General features: G+C 38.9%; 1 protein-coding gene across 1 annotated transcript in view; it reads left to right on the top strand.

Moving 5' to 3' along the window:
* The first annotated feature begins 14,545 nt into the window (after positions 1-14,545).
* LOC116247833 (probable pectin methyltransferase QUA3) overlaps positions 14,546-19,685 on the top strand; it is a 6,087-nt gene continuing 947 nt past the window's right edge. Inside the window, exons 1-6 of the mRNA XM_031620187.2 lie at positions 14,546-15,041; positions 17,022-17,225; positions 17,353-17,563; positions 17,649-17,910; positions 18,002-18,373; positions 18,641-18,736. Coding sequence (XP_031476047.1) covers positions 14,664-15,041; positions 17,022-17,225; positions 17,353-17,563; positions 17,649-17,910; positions 18,002-18,373; positions 18,641-18,736 — 1,523 coding nt within the window. The 5' untranslated portion in view covers positions 14,546-14,663. The remainder of the gene's footprint in view (positions 15,042-17,021; positions 17,226-17,352; positions 17,564-17,648; positions 17,911-18,001; positions 18,374-18,640; positions 18,737-19,685) is intronic.

Genomic DNA, 19,685 nt, shown 5'->3' with positions numbered 1-19,685 from the left:
CTTGACGGGGGGGAGTGCCTGGTGATGCGTCGATGTGGGGGAGTCGGCCGTGCCGGAGGACGCAGATGCAGATGGAGGTGGGAATGTCAGGGTGTCCTCAGCGACCAGCTGCGGTGAGGGGAGCAGGTTGTTGTTGGCTGTACCCTGTTTGCTCGCCATGCTTGGCCGCAGGAACGTGCCGTGCGGCTTGCAGACCCTGAACGCGCTCGGCCCGTGTTGCCATTGTTTCTGCTGACGCTCTCCGTCCTCTTCTGTCTTGCTTTTGGATTCCTCGGAGCCATTGCCACCTTCTTCGCTGCTCTTGCACAGAGGCTTGTACGATCCCAACTGGCCGAAAACCTGCTCCATTGCCAGGTCGGTTGGGACGGGGGTCTGCTGTTGAGCCACCTCGTCTCCTGGCTTCCAGTTGGGGGGAGGAATCCAAAAGGGATCGCATATACCGGCTTCCTTGCGCTGCTCCACCAAGTTGGCACCTTCCAGCCAATACTCCATGGCCCCCTCGGAGTTGTCCCTACGCCTGAATCTCTCTCCATTACCGATCACTGTGTCCGTCATGTGCTTCAGCAGGTGGTACAGTAGGCCCGTGTCTCGTATGTGCTTTCGAGCCTCCTCTGTCAGCTCGGGTCTCAGTATTGGCTTCCCCAGCACCGCCCCCTTTGCGTGCATGATGTCCAGAAGCTTAAGCTGTGCCGCCCTATACCTGCTCCATCATCCAACAAGTCCCATCAAGAAAAGCACAACGCAAGACCTCTACCTATCGGCAGCTACCACTCACAAACACGAGTATGATCTCTCTAATAAATGTTTATATGCTGCAGGAAATTAAAAATGGCTTCCTCAGATGAGGAGAACCATATACCTATCCGACGACCATCTGCCCACCTTCGGCTTCACCTTCTTCGGACGCTCCTCTTTGAATCGACAATCATCCCTCCTCTTCTTCAATTCTCTTCTCTTCGTTCTAATGGCGCTATCGGCAACACCAGATGGCTCCGTATTCTCTTTATTCTCCGGCTCCGGAATGTCCTTGTGCTGGCGCACGTACTGCACTTTCCGGCGAACTCCCCAACTCACCAGAAACATGGTTTTGGCAGCCGGTGTTGCCGGGAGCTTAGAACCATCATAAATTGCTACTACCAATATATATATGACGTCTCAAACTACACGCCAGTAGCGTTCGGGAAGAGGTTAGCTGGCGACAATGGGGTGGCAATTAGAAGATAGCAGTAAGCTTAAGCTTTTAATTATACTTTAGTTAGCTTTTAAATTCTTAGCTAACATAGTTAAAGTCAAGTAATTCGATTAGCAAGAGTTTCTTTTTTTTTTCTTAACTTAATTATATTCTTCATGTGTAGACCCAAGATATATATATATATATATATATATATATATATATATATATATATATATATAATTCGACCCTTTCTTGGCCGTCATGTCCCACTTCTAACATAATTATTCAATTGGCTTTAATTAAATTAACTAGTTAATTTGTGCAATCTAATTAAACTTCACGTCATGTGTAAAGCAGGCTTTTGGTTTATGTTGTGCTTCTAAGTTTTCTATTTTAGTAATCCTGCCCTGACAGCATCTCTACGTATGGCATTGTAGGGGCATTTGCAGAAAGTCTTCAGTTGGATTATTTTCTTTAATATTTTTTTGTCAATTAAAATTGGTTTGCACAGTTGGATTATTTTCTTTAATATTTTTTTGTCAATTAAAATTGGTTTGCATGGTGAAGGTATGAATTTTTTTATTAGGAGGGCCAAAATATAGTTTTATCATTACAAATAATTAACGATGAATTTATTTTTATACATACACACATATATGTATAATATTTGTAATGATATATATATATATATACGGTAAAACAAATGCAGATTTGGGGATGAAAAAAATAATCCAATTCTAATTGATAAAAAAAAATATTAAAGAAAATAATACAACTGAAGAAATTCTGCAAATGCCCCTACTAAGTCATATGTAGTGTCAGGACAAGTTTGCTAAAATAAAAAAAAAAAACTTAAAATCACAACATAAACCAAAAGCCTGCTTTACACATGATGTGAAGTTTAACGCAATAGATAATGGCAGACAAACAATTTGTTGTTTCTTTACCAAGTGCCTTCCATTTGGGTGGGTCCCACACCCCTGCTTCGTTGGGGGCGCTTCTGCTTCTTCTCTTTAAACCGCGTTTCTCTTTCTGAAAATTTTACAAATGAAGGAACAACTTATCAGTCATTTACGAGAAGCCCCTCGACTTTGGGAATTTAACAAACGAGTCACCCGAAGTTGAAGGCAATTCTCAAACCGCTCGCTCTGCCAATAACGATAGTTTACGTCGTTACCGTTTCTGCAGGAGGGCCAACATTCTTTTGGGGTTTCTCTCTCTCTCTCTCTGTCTTTCTGCTTTTGTTTTTTCCACTTTGTCTGTTGTCTTATGGAACTTTGACAACATCTTCTAATGATTTATTACAGCGGAGATCCTACTTGTGTTTGGTTGTTTCGTTGTTGCACCATTTTCTCAAGATTTTGATGTCCTGCGTTTGTCCTTCTAGCAAAATTCTCAGATTAATGGTTCCTTCCTTACCAATTTGTCAAGGAAAAGGTTTGATTTGTTTGGTAAAAGAGGCAGAGAGTTTGGGTCGTGTACATTACCATGGAGTTCTTGTTCTACGTCATTTTTCATTTTTTTTTTTAGGAGGCAGCCACGAACATCATGGCTTTCTATGAGGCCAAGGATCTGAGTTTGCTAGAGCAGAAAATTCTTATTTGCGAGCTTGATCGAAACAAAATTAGCAACATTTACATTTGAAAGGAAGGAGAACTAAGTAGATGACATTGCTGAGGACGATGCCCTTGAAGTAGCAAGAAAGAAATCAACAGGAGAAGGTCCAGAAAGACCTTTAACATGGTTGCGATATCATGAAAAATGCTTAAGAGAAATTTTAATGTGGTTCAGATATTGTTCTACATCCACATTCCTCAGTCATCAAAATGATGATGAGTCTTCTTTCATTGCCCTAGATTTTATACAAGAGGTGGGTCGATTACAATAAGTTTTTTGAGTTTCCTTCGGCCTTATTTAGAAGATTTTGTTTCCATAATAATTTCTGCAACCATTCATTTCCACAACCATGTACTTGATTTTTAGCTTGGTGTCAGATCCTTCTTTGGATAATTCATACATGGGAATTGTGATCATGCATTGTCTTCTTTTCCAAGTTTATCAAGCAATAGTTTCTTTCCAACCTGACCTGAGTTGCTATGATTTTGGGCAGGTGTTATTTCTTTCCACAATCATAGCAAATCACAATGGTTAATGGTTGGAAAGAAAATATTGCATGATAAGTATGGATAGAAGACAACGCATAATCACAACTGTCCATGCATGAATTATGAAAAGCAGGACCGACACCACACACAACTATAAATCAGGTACAAGATTGTGATTATAAATACGTGCAGAAATGCATAAATTATTTGTTTCCTTTAAATAAGATTGACATTAAGCCTAGGCAACGAGCCCGAACCTGAAAAATCTAGCCCCAACCGACCAACCCGATATGAAGAAGTGTGTGTATAACTTCTTTCTATTAAAAAAATTTGGTTCCCTTTAGGTTATTCAAAAACATGTGTCGCCCAAAAAAAAACTTCTAAAACTCATTAAAGAACTTGGTTTTCATAAAATCTAGTTTTAAGGAAATGAAGGTGAGATAATAAAAATTCCCCTAACAAGGGGCATAAACTATCGTCAACTAGAAGCCACACCATCTATCACAAATTTCCTTGTCGTTTTAGGAAAAAGTAAACTGTTATGATCAGGATCGAATGCAGCCTTCCCACTTCCAATTGATCATATATTACGAGATAGCATTCCGATTTGGAAATTTTTTACTAAGTTCTGCGACTACAAACATTTGTCAAAACTGTTGTTAATTAGGCGACTTAATTGCAGTCCTCAATAAATGTTACATAAGATATAACAAGTTAGTATGCCGAGCCAGAGGCATAAAAAACAAGCCATGTAGGAACTTCAACTCTCTTTTTTGAGCGGTGGGTCTTCCCATTTAGTAAAATGAGCTTCTCTACAAGACTCTTAGGCTCCAGAGTCATTCGCTCCAACAAAACGAATCACTCAAATCTCTTTTCACTGCAGAGGTCAAGAATCTTTTGTTTTTTCTAACTAGCAAAGAGTTTGTCTTCTTCCACCAACAACTAAAATAAAAGAAAAAGTGAAAAGAAAAAGATTATCATTTCTTATGCATCCTTTACCCCGTGTCTTACGCAAAAGCACTGATTAAGAATAATCGGCTTGTTAAAGAAGGTCCACGATTCACTAATCTTCTGTTTTAATTTCAAACGGTGTGCTGAATGACTTCTCACTAACATAATATAGACAATTGTTAAGCAGTTGAATCTACGATAAATCATATTACCTTGTGACTGTCGTGTTAATTATGACTGAGTCATTTTCTGCTCTTTCAATGTGCACCTTTCTTGAGCATATCAACTTACTCTCCACACATCTTGCCATTTTCTGAAAAGTTAATTGCCATGATGAAGTAAGTAGAGGAACATAACATTCAACCAACATACAAGTGGGAACATGAATTGAGAAGCCAATTTTGCTTCGCAGGACATGGAGATGTTAGAATCAAATGCAACTTTGTTTCCAAATGCGAGGTGCAAAGTTTGACAAGTTTTTCTCATTCCTTGATATGGATGAGAAAAACTTCCATTTGCAATGCGAAACTGGCAGTTTCTTCCAATTATAATAAACATTACAATGGATACACCATTGGAAAGAATTCTTGTAAGAATGGTGATATAACAGGACAGAACCCGTGGGGAGGAGCAGCAAGAAGCCTGCCTGCCTCTGGTTCAATAAATATTGTTAACTACAGGCGACTGCTGTTCTCTTTCTCGTCCGAAGAGCTCCTCGCAGGACGAAGCGGGCTTGTTTTGGTGTTGGCCCTTGCGCTGGAACATACTGAAATGAAGATTTCTGCCATTATTTCCTTTGGCTTGGCTGGGTTGCATCTGAATTGGCCTGCAGAAGATACCAAAACAACTCCATATTTATGTTGGGAGAGAGAGAGAAAGAGAAAGAGAGAGAAACTTTTAAATGTAGAACACGAACACCGACACGAAAAGCAGCAACAAATAAATAAGAGGACACCAAGAAACGTGAACATAAGGAGGCGTAGATGTCCTATATGAGTTTTGCAATCAAATTAAGCAAAAAGAACGTAGATGTCATACTGTTGGTTGAGAAAAAGTGACTTAATATCGAGTAAACGCTCTTTAAAAAGGACTCATAAGCGCTGCCATGTTAAGCAAATGCTTTTAGAAATAAAAATGGACTTCGCCAGTACACAATTCGCGAAACTAACTATAAGCACTGCCATGCTATTATAAACGATTATGAACTCCACATACAATTCAAAACATTTCCAACGATATTAGTTAGACGCAGGAGCTTACGAGCATTGATAATAAGCATCACGGTGAAATGAAAACGTCAAACAACCGACGTACCAGTGTGTAAAGTGGCTTTCGTTGCCCGAGACACGACTACAAGGAGCCGACCACCTATTTGCTTTCGTTGGGTGTGGTTTGGCCGTTAGTAGTGGTTTGTGTGGTTTGTGAGTGAGTTGCGAGAGATTAGAAATTGTATCGCTCACGTTTTGTAAGGCCTCATCAAACCGAGTAGTTGATTGTAGTAGGTTGTCCGTAGTTAGGTTTTTGAGGAAGGGTACATCCGACTTGTATCTCCTTACCTATTTGGGTTTACGCCGGGGTCCTGTCCGGCCGGGTAGTCATTTGTATTTAATTATTTAGGATTTTCGGTTTTTAGAATAGGCCTCAAGAAAGTTCTGAGAAGGTAGCATCGCATTTGGTTCGGGCTTTTCTAGGCCAACCGATGTAGATCCTAACAATTAGAACTGGTTCAACGCTCAGCTCCACATTCTTCATGGCACTCTCGAGAAGTGTAGCACCTTCAGTAGCGAGCAAAGCATTTGTTGCTTCATCGGTGCAACTCTTGCGATTGGCACACTCATCAAACAAACCTCCGTCGTAACTGAAACAGATTAGATTGTGTCGCGTATAGCCTGTTGAGCAAGCAGAAGTTTTTAGCAGTGATTTCAAATGCTTGAACTCATAGAAGCTGCCGTTGTTTGGTTAATCCAATTAATGTCACCTTTGGAAGATCATAGGGGACCCCGTCCGTGCCACTACCAAAAGCATGTTAAAAGGAAAAAAAAAAAAAGATGCTCTTGGGTAGTTTGGATTCTAACTTTGTCCATCAGTTGAATGTCCTTGTGCTTCTGAGCTTGAAACTCCATTTGTTTCAAATGACTACTGACCGTATTAATCCTCTGCCTCAGCTCTTTAATTTATGCATCTTTCTCCCTGCATTTCCTCTCCTTGTCCATGATACAGCACCTAAAACACGAAAAGTGAAAGTGCAAAACTAGGAAAAAGGAAAACCCCAGAATTGAATGAACAAAAACCATCACCAAAAAATAGAAAAAGGGCCATTACAATTCATTTCCACAATGGAATGAACTGGCACAACAGTCGGGACGGGATTGGTAGCAGTTAGTTTTTATTTCGAACTTTCATGATGTTAACTATTTGTGTTCTAAAAAAAATTACACTGATATGCATAGGGAAAGCACCACTTTTTAAAAAAAAAAAAAACAGCCACCACTCCAGTGATAAGATTTTTTTTCATTCGCCTAAACTTTAGTCATGAGAAAATATTAAATTTCTATTTTTATTATTATTTTTGTTAAGATTTGTTTCAATTAATTATTGAATTTGTAGTGTGGCATGTGGACCCGTCCTAGCTTGGGTGATCATAGTCTGTAGATCATTTTCAGCAGGTTCAGTACCATATAGATTCATGATACGACGAGATCCGGGAAGCCACCGATGTAAGTAGGTCGTCTACAAGGGACTTGTGTCGGCATTAACACATAAAATCAGGTCATTTCTTTTCTCATTTGTGTCTAAAATATTTGGCTCATGAAGCCCATGATTGCCATAGTTAATATTCAGGTGGGTGAGAACTCAGAAGAATGTCGGTGCTGCATTAATGAGACTCGTGCAGGTGAGTACTAGTTATCTTGCTATCTCGAGAGAATCAAGTCGTTAGAAAGAAGAATGGCGCCCCCAGAACATTCTTGCTGTCTTTCTCTCTTCCTTTCCACTTTTCTGCGGTTCTATTGCTTCTCATTTTAAGTTGTTTTCAGATCCTTCTCAGACTTCTGGAGAACAGATAGATTCATTCCTCAACTTTTGTGATCAGCAGACTGCAGATCCTATTCATGGCATTTGCAATTTTGAACAATATGCAGTATTCTTTCTTCATCATGGTTAGAATTTTGCTTTCCACAGTACTTATATTGTTACCGAAATGAGTTTATCTTATTGATAATTGGTTGCATGTTATTCCTGCATTAAGGATGTGTTTGTTAGCTGAGATCTGCATTGATTTGTATTCACTGAGGATCTTAAATCTGACCTAACCTTGGCTAAAGTATTAATTTCAGGCGAGCACGAGGTTAAAAATCCATTCTCAGAAAAACCCGAAAGGGTTCCTCTTGCCTCCAGGGTCCCATGGTGCTTGAGGTCTCACTGTGTCTACGGTTTAAGAAAGTAACACCCACAGGAATTAAACATGCGGCATGTTTTTTACGTGTCGATCTGCTCGATTGACTACGTTACACCCCTTGAGGAACTCAAGTCCTAATTTGATGTTGATTCTTGACAAACTCAATTCCAGATCGGTCAAAAAGTTTGGCCCTTGTCAATCATAGAACACAAATTGGGATAATGTGTCCCACTTGATCCATGTTTGTGATTCTTTTCTTGGGCAAGGTCGGAAGTATCAATACGTCGGGCACCATCCCAAATCCAGCACGTCGCAAATGGAAGCGATTACGAGTTTAGTAAGAATTTCGGTCTGTATCGGTAGAAATGCATCGTATCGGCCAAGAAAGGGGCCACTTCAAGCCCTTTCAATTATTAGCTGATGTAGCGCGGATTCAGGCCACATTCAACCCCGTATCGGCTAATATTTCAAAGAAAATTTATTATTATTCTTTTTTATTTTAAAACTGCCCAATACGGGACGATATGATTAGATGGAACGGACTTTTATTGAAATGGTCCGATCATTATATATATATATATAACACCCACTATATATATATATATATATATATATATATATATATATATATATATAATGATCTTAAAATTTTTATAACTCAGTTCAAAATGAAGTTTTTTTATCCAAATCTGCAGATTCCGGAACGCAGTCAAACATGGAACGTATTACTTTGTTCTGGGTGAGGACTGGGTTTTGATTAACATTTTCTTAAGCACACTCGGGGGAATTTGACACAGGTTTTGGTCTTTCAGTAGATCTGTTAAGATCTGGATCCAGGTGGGCCCTTGGACCTATCGGCTTGCCCTTAGGAAACCCAGCTTGAACACATGCCTGCACACGAATGGGCTTGAGTGCAGTTGCCTAACTGCATTCGAGTGCATGAAGAAGAAGAAAAGAAGAAGACACTTGCCCATTTGCGACGATTAAAGAAAGGAAAATGTTTCAGGAGGTATTTGTCTCGAAAGGGAATAGCGAAGTTGGTCATCAGTTTGATTCTTGTGGGTGTTATTCCTGTATACTACAAATGGTGAATGTTCGACATTTTAGTTGACCGATGTCTCGCTCTCTACCGGGTTCAAAAGGAAAGGGGCGAAGGGCTTTGGCCTCTTTGAGGTATCTCTCCTCTGCGAGTATTTATCTTTGTTAACTCCAACAAATGTATTTCAGAACTTACGGAGATTCTCAAAGAATGTGGTAGAGGTAAAATGAGTCAAATGATGTGAACAGGACCCATATAAGCTTCACCGATCTTTACCATTTATCAAATGCATGTTCGAGCTCATTAAGAACTTAAAGTAAAAACATTCAACTACATGCTTGCTGGATCATATCATGAATTGGGCTCAGGCTCTCCATCTTAAGATGGATCCGGAGTACAAACAAGATTTGGATCTTAAGATCCAAATGCACTATTTAATTAAGATCCGGTAAGCGTGGTCCACAGGTACATGCTCCACTTGGTTGTGGTTAATTTCAAGCCCATATAAGACCAAAGAAACTAAACGAATAAAGACCACAATGTCCAATACTAAGGGCAAAGCGGTTTAGAGCATGACAAGGATCTCGAAAGTGATACATCGTATCAGTTCCCGTCGGCTACCAAATGTCTTTCTCATGAAGCTTTCCTTCTCACCAGTATTGTCCAGTGGCCCATTGACAGGCTCATACCTGCCCGGCAGTTATTGATGAAGTTGGTCCTTGAGATCAATTTTGTCAAAGAAAATAGTAATTCTTTTAATGAAATTATTTAATGGGGTGTTCCTTTACTTCATATTTTAGAATAGTGGACCTAACATGACATGACATGCTTTTGTTGATATAACAAAAGATTTGTAGTTGAAATCCTTATTTTACCTTTTTGCATTAAGAAAGTGTTTGGAGAAGGATCTTAAATCTTGAGAAATAAATCAAAGACAGTCAAAAACATTGGTTAATAGTAACCCATTGTTACTATCTTATTAATCTACCCTAAAAAACAGAGCAGATTCATGAAACAATTCTTACAGTATTTCATAACAAGGGTTTCATGAAGCTACCTTTGTTTTTTGGGTAGATTCAGGCGACAGTAAAAAAGTATTACTGTTGTCAAATAACCCATTATATAGAAAATAAGAGATAAATAACTGACAGTAATGAATATCTTTCAATACTTTTTTGGGGATTTCATTGTGGTAAACTTCTAATATAGTTTATAGTTAGATTGCCAAAGTATGTCAATGGTGCATTTGTTTGTTCCCAATTAGAGAAGAAAGGGACGTCAATTGCTTATAAGTGGTGATATTTTTTCAACAAGGAAAGGTCTTTTTCTTTTCTTTTGTCCTCTTATAAGCCCTAGATTTAGATAGATAGACCCCACAAAATTATGAAAGCTATATATATATATATATATATATATATATATATATATATATATATATATATATATATATATATATATATATAGGAATGTGAAACTTTATCATTGTTAAGAGACCATGCATTGCAGCCATTTATGATACCTTGTTAAAAGGACAATCATGTGACTGATTTTTCTGTTCTGCCACTCGTCATTGAGGCAGCGATAGAGTGAATTGCTGGCATATAGATGAATCGGTTGTCAATTGGTCCCAAAAAAAACATTGTTAAAGGATATAAATGGAAAAAATCTACAAATAATAATAATAATAATAAAGTATTTTTGAAAAATAACTAAATGGACATGTGGGACTCTTAAATCGACCACAGATCAAACTTACATGCATAAATATCTGATTAGTACGGACTTAGTTTTAAATAAATATACTATACATTAGCCAGATTTGGTTCAAAATTCGGATTTAGATTCTAATATGAATGTAAAAATTGAATTGGAAACAGATTGTGAAATCGGCTTTTGGATTCCGATATGTCTTTTTTTGGGTTTGTATTTAAATGCAGATTCAAATCTGAATATGTGAATATATAAAAAAAAAATATTCGAATCTGATCCCTTGACATCCTTAATTTTCGTTCAAGGGTCTACTTCGGTCAAATTAGACGTTCACAATTGATCCCCAGTTTTCTTTTTATTTATAAACGAATCTTCAATCATCACAACTGGACGCGCATATGGTTTTCGCAACAAGTTGAGCTTCAAAGTCAAAAAGACGCCAAAGTGTGACTTGTAAAGGCATTTCTTCGATGACGAAGCACAATTTGATCTTTTTGTTGGTTGTGAAATCAGCGAGGTGAATGGCATCAATATTATGTTCATATTCGCCAAATAAAGCAATATAAAAGGAATCCGAAAGAACTTGTGGGCCTTTACATCTGTATATCTCAAACCATAAAAATATGTTTAAAAATTTTTAAAAATATTCAGCAGCTTTATAACATCAAAAATTATAATAAAATAGAAAGTTGATACTTTCATGAAGACAACTAAAATCATGCTTGATATTAATGAAATTAATATTTATAAACATGTTACTATGGTTATAAATTATTCAAAGTAATTTTGAAAAGAATTTATATATTTAAGCCGCTGGATCAGTTTATAAGTGTTCAGCCTAATTTTAGGCAAAGCAGCACTTTCTTTTGATGTACATTAAAAAAAACACGATTGCCTTTGACTTTCTTTCATTCAAGATCCTCTTTTGTAGCTTTTAAGTCTAAACACAGTCAACTTTCTTTGTGTTTTGTATTATTCTTTTAAAAGTAAAACGCGTTATTTTTTGTGAGGTTCTTGTTATTTTGCTGTGAAAATAAACTTTTGTCATTATTGTGCCCAACTTTTTGTTAGCATGTTTGGTTGGTGGAATTACAAGTCACATCTATAATTGCAATAAATCTCAATGTTTTACAGTTTAGAGGAAGCGTCAATTGAGACGGGACGTGACAGTGACCATTCCAGAATTCAAACACGAGTCCGTATGGGAGGTGGACCACCTTGCCGCTCAGTAGACTACCACCTGTTTGGGTGTGTGAATGTTGTTTGATAGTGTGAATTTTCCTTGTCGCATATTCAGCATTACTAACAGCGATGTTCTTTTGCATTGCTAAAATGTTGTGTTCAGTAACAAAAGTATGCATTTGCCATTGGATCATTAGCGGCAGCTTAATTAATGAAACCTCATCCACATTACTGCATGATAATGAAATAGCAAACTCACACTTGAGTTTCTAAATTATGATTCGTGTATTATACAAGGGAGGCCCACCTCCCCTCCCCCATGTGTCGGGGGATATCCTCATCACCTACTAAAGTGTCACACATTCACCCTTTGCAATTTAGTGGAGTAGCGACTACATGAATTAAACTGACGGCTGGACTTTCACTAGGGGTGAACACGAGCCAAGTCAAGCCGAAACGCAGTCAGCACGAGCTCAGCTAATGAAGCCTCGAGCTCTACTCGAATCAAGCTCGAGAATAGCTCAACGAAAGCAGCTCAAGCTCGACTCAGCAGTTACGTGTTGAGCTCGAGCTTGACTCAATTAAGGCTCGACAAACTCGTTTGAATAGAATTGATACTCATCGTTACGTGTTGAGTTCGAGCTCGACAAACTCGTTTGAATAGAATTGATATTCATTGTTACGTGTTGAGCTCAAGCTCGAATCGTTTAAGGCTCCACAAACTCGTAAACTCGTTTGAATATACTGACTTCATTAAGACTCAATAAACTCGATTAAGGCTCGAGTTCAACTCCGTAATAAGCTCGAACTCAACTCGATTATTTGAACGAGTCTCTACTCATGAACTTGAGCTCGACTCGTTAAACAAATGACTCAACTCAAAGTCTCAAACTCGTTCACGACCCGAGCTTTAACTAGTCGAGCTCGAGTAGCTCAACTCGCTGTTCACCCCAAACTTTCACCGGCTTACTAACTCAACTAGCTATGCTATGCCCTCTAGAGCCCATTATGATGTATTTGTCATTCTTTTACAAGATTTTGTTTAGCCTAAGCTTCATATGCAATTATGCATGGGACCGTATTAATTCAACATCCATATTCTCATTCTTTTGCATATTTCAACGTTAGGCAGAACGCTTTAACAGCGAGCCCATAAAAGATCCGGAACGAGAAAAGGGAAATCGAGAATTGGGTTGACTAGGGAATAATGCTTTTCACTTCTTTGCCAAACTTGAAAATGACACCCATCGTGAAACAGAAGTGATATGGTCCTGATGTAGACGTTTCGGATTGTTATTATCAACCCAAATCCAAGTCCAGTTAATCCGGATTAGTAAGGATAACAAGATACGGTAACCGATCAAATTTCAGGTTTGATACGCAGGTGGTCTGAATCTAAATCAGATTTTGGATTATGAGAAGCAATAGTAATTTCAATAAATGCAAACATTGGGTTCTAACTTAGTTAAGTCGATTTAGTTTCATTTTCCAGAAAATAAGAAAAAAAAAACCATTGTAAATCCAATAAGATTGAACTGGGTCGAATCTGAATAAAAGCAGGGTCCGAACCATGAAGATCCCTATTTATCTGAATCTGGATCGGTATGGATAGGTGGAAATCTTTTCGGTTGAGTTCTAGGAGATCCGATCCTGACCTCTTTGGATTTGGAATCCTCTGTGGATCTATATTTCATAGATCTCAGCCATAATAATAATTATAATAATAAGACGGAAAAGCAGCAACAACAAGAAAAAGGAAAAAAGAGAAGCATTTTGAAAAACATTAAGTTGACTACTTGTCGCCTACATATTTATATTTTAAGGCCACAAATATAATTATTTTATGTCATTTCCTAAGTTTGCACATTAAAGACATCGTTAGTAGTAAGATAATTCAAAGACCCCGGTCCCATATCAATAACAACAATGTTAAATTTGCAATCGTATCACTAGATTTGCAAAATAAATACCTCGAGAAAATAGCCTTTGGAAATCGCATCCATGTGATTAAATCTTAAAAAAAAAAAATCCAAACGAGAATATAGATTTTGACTGGATCTCAGAAACACGACGACACTACATGTCATTCCCTATATAAAACACTAAAATTAATGAGCTTCAGTACAAGCCAAGCAACTTGAACTTTGACTCGTTCACATACATTCGGCTTACTATCAGAGTCAACTAAATCTCGAGACGTCATGTCTCAGATCCAAGACCTACTTATTTCAAATTTTCAACTATGATTGTATGCAAAGCCAAAACATAGTGAAAGCACCACTTTTTTTTTGAAAAAAAAAAAAAAAAAAAACTTTGTTTTCCACTCCGGTGATAAGATTTTTTTCATTCACCTAAACTTTGGTCATGAGAAAATATTAAAATTTTATTTTTATTGTTATTTTTGTTAAGATTTGTTTCAATTAATTATTGAATTTGAAGTGTGGCATGTGGACCCGTCATAGCTTCGGTGATCATCGTCGGTAGATCATTTTCAGCAGATTCATGGTACGACGAGATCCGGGGAGCCACCGACGTAAGAATTAAGTTTGGATATAGATTTGAAAACGGATAAGTAATATCGACCCGAACCATCAGATCAACCATCCATCAACCTAATCCGAGCCTCTTGCCAATTGGCAGAGATTTAATCTTTCACATGGTCTTAAGAATCTTATATCCAAGAATCGAAAGCAAATCCAAATCTCAAGGTCCAAATGTCCAACCAGTTTCGAATCTGATATTCGGACCAAGGACACACATATATTCAACCCGCAGATTACAAAAATGATGGCAATTTTCGTTAATTATTATGTAATTTAGGGGTACAATTGTACATTCGTAATTTGGAATATTAAATGAAGCGGAACGCGGAGCAGATCCAGTTTGTGCGTCTAAACTGACGTGTACACGTGGCTTGTAGTATCTGAAGGGGCTTAATTTATAAAGTCAAACGCTATGCCAATAAACATTGGAACCGAGCACAGTGGGGCGTGAACTAAAACGGAATCCTCGCGCACTCGAGCTACAGCCTACAATCGTCCTGACGGAGGGAGGCGGCAGGATCCGGCGCGATTCCGGCGGATGAGTGAGGTGTGAGCTTCGGAAATGGGCCACGGGAACCTCTCGATGAAGAAGCGCAGCCGCCAGTTCCACCTACTGGACCTCGCCTCCGCGGCCATCTTCCTGGCGGTGGCGGTGTTCTTCCTTCTAGTGTTCACTCCCTTCGGGGACTCCGTCGCTGCTTCTGGCCGGCGCTCTCTCGCCTTATCGGACGCGGATGCTGGACAGCGGGAGAGGCTTGTCAAGCTGGTGTCCGCCGGGCAGCCGCTGCCGGCCTGCTCGGCTGACGTCGTCCACCGTGTGCCCTGCGAGGACCCACGTCGGGAGCGCCACTGCCCCTCTCCGGCAGATACGCTGCTCTGCTTGGTCCCGCCGCCACGAGGCTACCGGATCCCCGTCCGCTGGCCAGACAGCCTGTCTAAGGTGGCAAGCCTCCTCTTTTTTCTTCGTTTTTATCCTTTTTTCCCATCTCTCCTTTCCTGCTTGATCCGTCGTTGCCGAGGCTTTGATCTTTGCTTGTTTCTTGTTTTCGCGCTTCAATTTCGACTTCTTTTGCTCGCTTGTATTTATCCGAGCGCTTTCTAGCAAAATTTCAGGTTTTTTCCGCATGGTGATTTGTCGTTGAAACTGATGGGTTTAGAAGAATTGAGCGCTTCAAAGGCGTCTTTTCTTGGTTGAAGTAGAATTGAACCAACGGGACTAGAACGAACCAGAACTTTTAGTTTTTCAATTTGTTTTGGCCTTTCCATTTTGCTGAAGTTTCCGTACTAAGTGTGTTTTCCACAATTGCTGACAGAAAATCGAAGATAATTGAAAACTCATTACCGTCAGTTGTCTTAGGTAACGACATGAAGAAGTGTAAGATAATTGAAGATTTGTGTTAGTGAGTTTTCTGTCATGCACGGAAGTGTATGTTTCGCCTGAAGCATTTACCTGAAAGAAATGGTGTGCCGGTGAAAAAGGTTTTGCTGAATTTCTCTAGTATGTGCCGTCCATTTCATTACTGTGGATCAGTTGGTTGCAGCCCATGAGGGAGCAGGTTCTTTACATGAAATATGTTGCTTGCTTCTTGAGATGAACTGAAAATATGATGTTTCTCTATATTCATAAACCAATTGAAGATATCTCGCTAGAGAATTGCCATAAATACTTGTTTCCAGTTGCTTTTTATGTGGTTTTTGGGAGGGCTATCCAATAATAGTCCTTGTTTTATGGCGCAAAATGTGTATTTTATAGCTTGGATAAAGCTATCCTGTTCTGCATATCAATAACGTAATCATCTGCTAGCTCATGTTTGCCACTTCGGGAAATTTTTGTTATATTTACTTTCATTCATGGATTGGCTAATATGAAACTAGTCTTGTTTTGTTCTAATTTGTGGCAAAGAAGAAGGAATTTTGATCACTTTTCATAGAGAAAACTTTCATGCTACGACCAATTCTTATTTTGGTTTTTGATCCATGATCCAGTCAGCAATATGACGGGCTTACTTTCATCCAACAACCCCAGCTGTTTATGGTGGTGATTCTCTTGCTTCCATCTCTGTTGAGATCTGCACCCTATGGTTCTACCCCGAAATCAGAATTATTAATCATCATGTTGTTGCTTAAATCATGAAGTCACGCCACTAGAATGCTTCACGCCACTAGAATGCTTCATGCTTGTCATGCAAAGGTTCTTAAAAAAAAATAATCTTGGAAGATGCTTGGGCTGACAGGAGAAAACTTAAAAGGAAAAGAAAAGAAGTTTTTTCCATGTTATAGAGGTATCAATATATTTTTTCCTATGCTATCATCAGGACTTTGCAATAACCCATAGTACATTCATAGTCCAAGTTTGTGTTTGAAATATTGGGACATCGACATTGCAGAAAATGTGTGGAAAATCCTCTTATTCAAGTCGAAGAAAAACAGGCCCTTACTTTATTGACACTGTTTAATTCCAAGGAATGCTTTGATAGGGCTATATCTTGATTTCTGAAGTTCACGCTTCTGTTCAAGAAGATCTAACTATTCAAATTATGCTTTCAAACCTACAACACTAATATATCATTTCTGTGCCAATTTACAGCTACCATATTCTGAATACATGATGAATAGCTCAAAATTTGAACATATGATGTACATGAAAGTAAAATAATTTTTTATTCCTTTGTGGTCGATGTTGGATTTGTTTTGGAAACACGTGTTCCATTCCCTCTCAGTCACAGTGATCATAGGTGTTCCCAACTGGTTATCTTAGAGCTTCTGTTAAAAGCAGCCTGTTTGGTATTGTTTATTTTTTCCTTGGAGATATCATCCTTGTGCTTGCTTGCTGATCAACTGATGTCTTACATTGCAACTCCTGTTGTAAGATTATTAGTGGCATATTTCATATTCCAATTTCTGGCATTTAACTGTGCAGGTATGGCGTAGCAACATGCCTCACTTTAAGATTGCTGGAGCAAAGGTTTATCAGGAGTTGGTGAAGGAAGATGGTCCGTCTTTTGTTTTCCCTGATGAGGGCACTTTGTTCCCAGGTGGAGCTATGCAATACATTGAGAAACTTGCTCAGTACATTCCTATCAGTAAACATGAGCTGAGAACAGCTCTAGATATGGGCTGTGGGGTAATGTTCTTATCAGAAATACTCCATTCTTGTGGTGCTTTGTATTATGTCTTAGGCTCTTAGCATTTCCTTTGTCTTCTATTTATCTTATTGCATTGTTGTGAATATCGGAATGCTGATGACCCAGGTCGCCAGTCTGGGAGGATTCTTGCTTAACAAAGGAATATTGACTCTTTCTTTTGCACCAAGGGATTCAGACAAATGTCATGTTCAGTTTGCATTGGAACGGGGGGTACCAGCAGTTGTTGCAATGCTTGGTATCCGGCGGTTACCCTTCCCTGCATATGCATTTGACTTGATTCACTGCGCCCAATGCCTTATCCCCTTTACTGCACACAGTAATCTCTTTTTCTTTCTCCCTTGCGTACATAAATATAAGCCTGCTTGTGCAACTAATATTGATGTTTAGAAATTTGACCGCAGATGGAACATACTTTATAGAGGCAGACCGACTGCTTCGACCTGGAGGATATTTTGTCATTTCTGGTCCTGCCGTACAAGGGGATAATCAAGATAAAGATTGGACCGACCTTCAGGCTGTGGCTCATGCATTGTGTTATGAGTTGATTGTTGTGGAGGGGAACACTGTAATCTGGAGAAAGCCCGCCTCTGATGCATGTCTGCCTAACCAAAATGTATTTGGGCTTGACTTATGTAGTGAATCTCATGACCCAAGTTATGCTTGGTGAGCATTATGTTGTCTATCTCATCAAGTCAATCATTTTCCATTTTGCATAGAGTGCTCCATGTAATGTGCTGACCATTCCTTTACCCAGGTACACTGAACTGGAAAATTGTGTTAGTAGAATGCCTAGTGCAAATGAAGACAGTGCAATTGGATCTCTTCTAGAATGGCCACTTAGATTAAATCGACCCCCTCCTCGAGCTGCTCTTATGAAGAATGGAGTTGCTGCATTTCAAGCTGACACAAGACGTTGGGTCAGGCGGATAACATACTACAAGTCATTGATCTCAAACCTGGCAAGTCCAAGTATCCGCAATGTCATGGACATGAATGCTTTTTTTGGGGGCTTTGCTGCTGGTCTTATGAAAGATCCAGTTTGGGTCATGAATGTTGTTCCTGCTCGCAAGCCATCAACACTTGGTGTTATTTATGACAGAGGTCTTATCGGTATCCATCACAATTGGTAAGTTGCTTAAAACACTTTACAAACCACACTTAATATGATTGTGGATATTGTTGGTTTTTTTTTTTTTGACTTGTGTTGTACTAAGAATTTGATACTATCACGAGATGCATTTGCTTGAAACTTGAGGCCAAAAGTTAGTTATTTTGACAAGCAGTTTGCTTATTTTATCTTGTTAGGGTTTTCAGTTGGAATTTCCTGTTCTTAGCTTGCTCTTTTGTAACTCATGCTTATTATAACTAAGTAATGCTTCTTAAATTCCTATAGGTGTGAGCCATTTCCTACATATCCACGGACCTATGATCTTATCCATGTGACAAGCATTGATTCTTTGATAAGGGACACCCTCACAGGCAACTACAGGTACCCTTACGACATATGTACTTTTTCTTGTGTTTGATTTTTTGCTTTATCTTTTACTACCTTTTGCTAGTTTGGCTGGTCTGCAATGCATATGCTGTCAGATAACAGAAATGCTCTGGGCCTCTGGTAATTGGTGCAGTCTATAGAATGAACAGATGGCTCTACTATTACTTGCTAGTGAGGCAAAATCTTCCTTATCTATCCACTTTTTTATATGTTCATTTGCCCATCGGGCAGGACTCTGATAACTCGACTGATCCAGCCCAATCAATCGGACACTACTTTCGACCTACAGACACAGGTGCAAGGTCGAGTAACATCCTCCCTATTCATATAGTATTCATTAGAACTTCAACCCTATAAAATTAAGAATCCAAACCTGGAACCATCCTTTGTGCTTTTTTCTTTCTCCCAATTCTTCTTTAGTGTCTTTTCAGGGAATAACACTTAATGGACTCTGAGGATATTTGACACCGAGAGTTAGGAGATAAAGTATTTAATCCAGGAACTCTTTCTTTCAGACTTCTTTTTTTTGTTATAACAACAGGAGATCAATGCTTTTCAGTCACCCTTGTCAAGGTCCTGATGTTCTGTTAATGTTTTTTTCTTGAGTTGATACAAATCTGTCTCCAGTGCCCAAAATCTGCAACACCTTTCTCTCCAACAGGACCTTCCGTGATGCATGTCTGATTTCTCACCTTACCTTTCTGGCCTATCGTTCTGAATCATGTACCTTTTACACTTCACTATTGTAACTAAATAGTTCTACCTTTGGAAACCTCTATTATTGCATTTATTACACTCTGCTCAATTTTGCACTGTTGCGAGTGATGAAGTGCAGCATTTTTCCCATCTGTTCGAAAATCGACAAAGAGGATCGATCCTAATGATGGAGGTGGTGCTGCAGACGTTAAAGTTTCATGGAATGCGATTAAAGGATCTCTTTTCA

This window comes from Nymphaea colorata, chromosome 2 (assembly GCF_008831285.2).
Source record: "Nymphaea colorata isolate Beijing-Zhang1983 chromosome 2, ASM883128v2, whole genome shotgun sequence".
NCBI lineage: Eukaryota > Viridiplantae > Streptophyta > Magnoliopsida > Nymphaeales > Nymphaeaceae > Nymphaea > Nymphaea colorata.
This window is presented reverse-complemented; position numbering and strand designations above follow the sequence as displayed.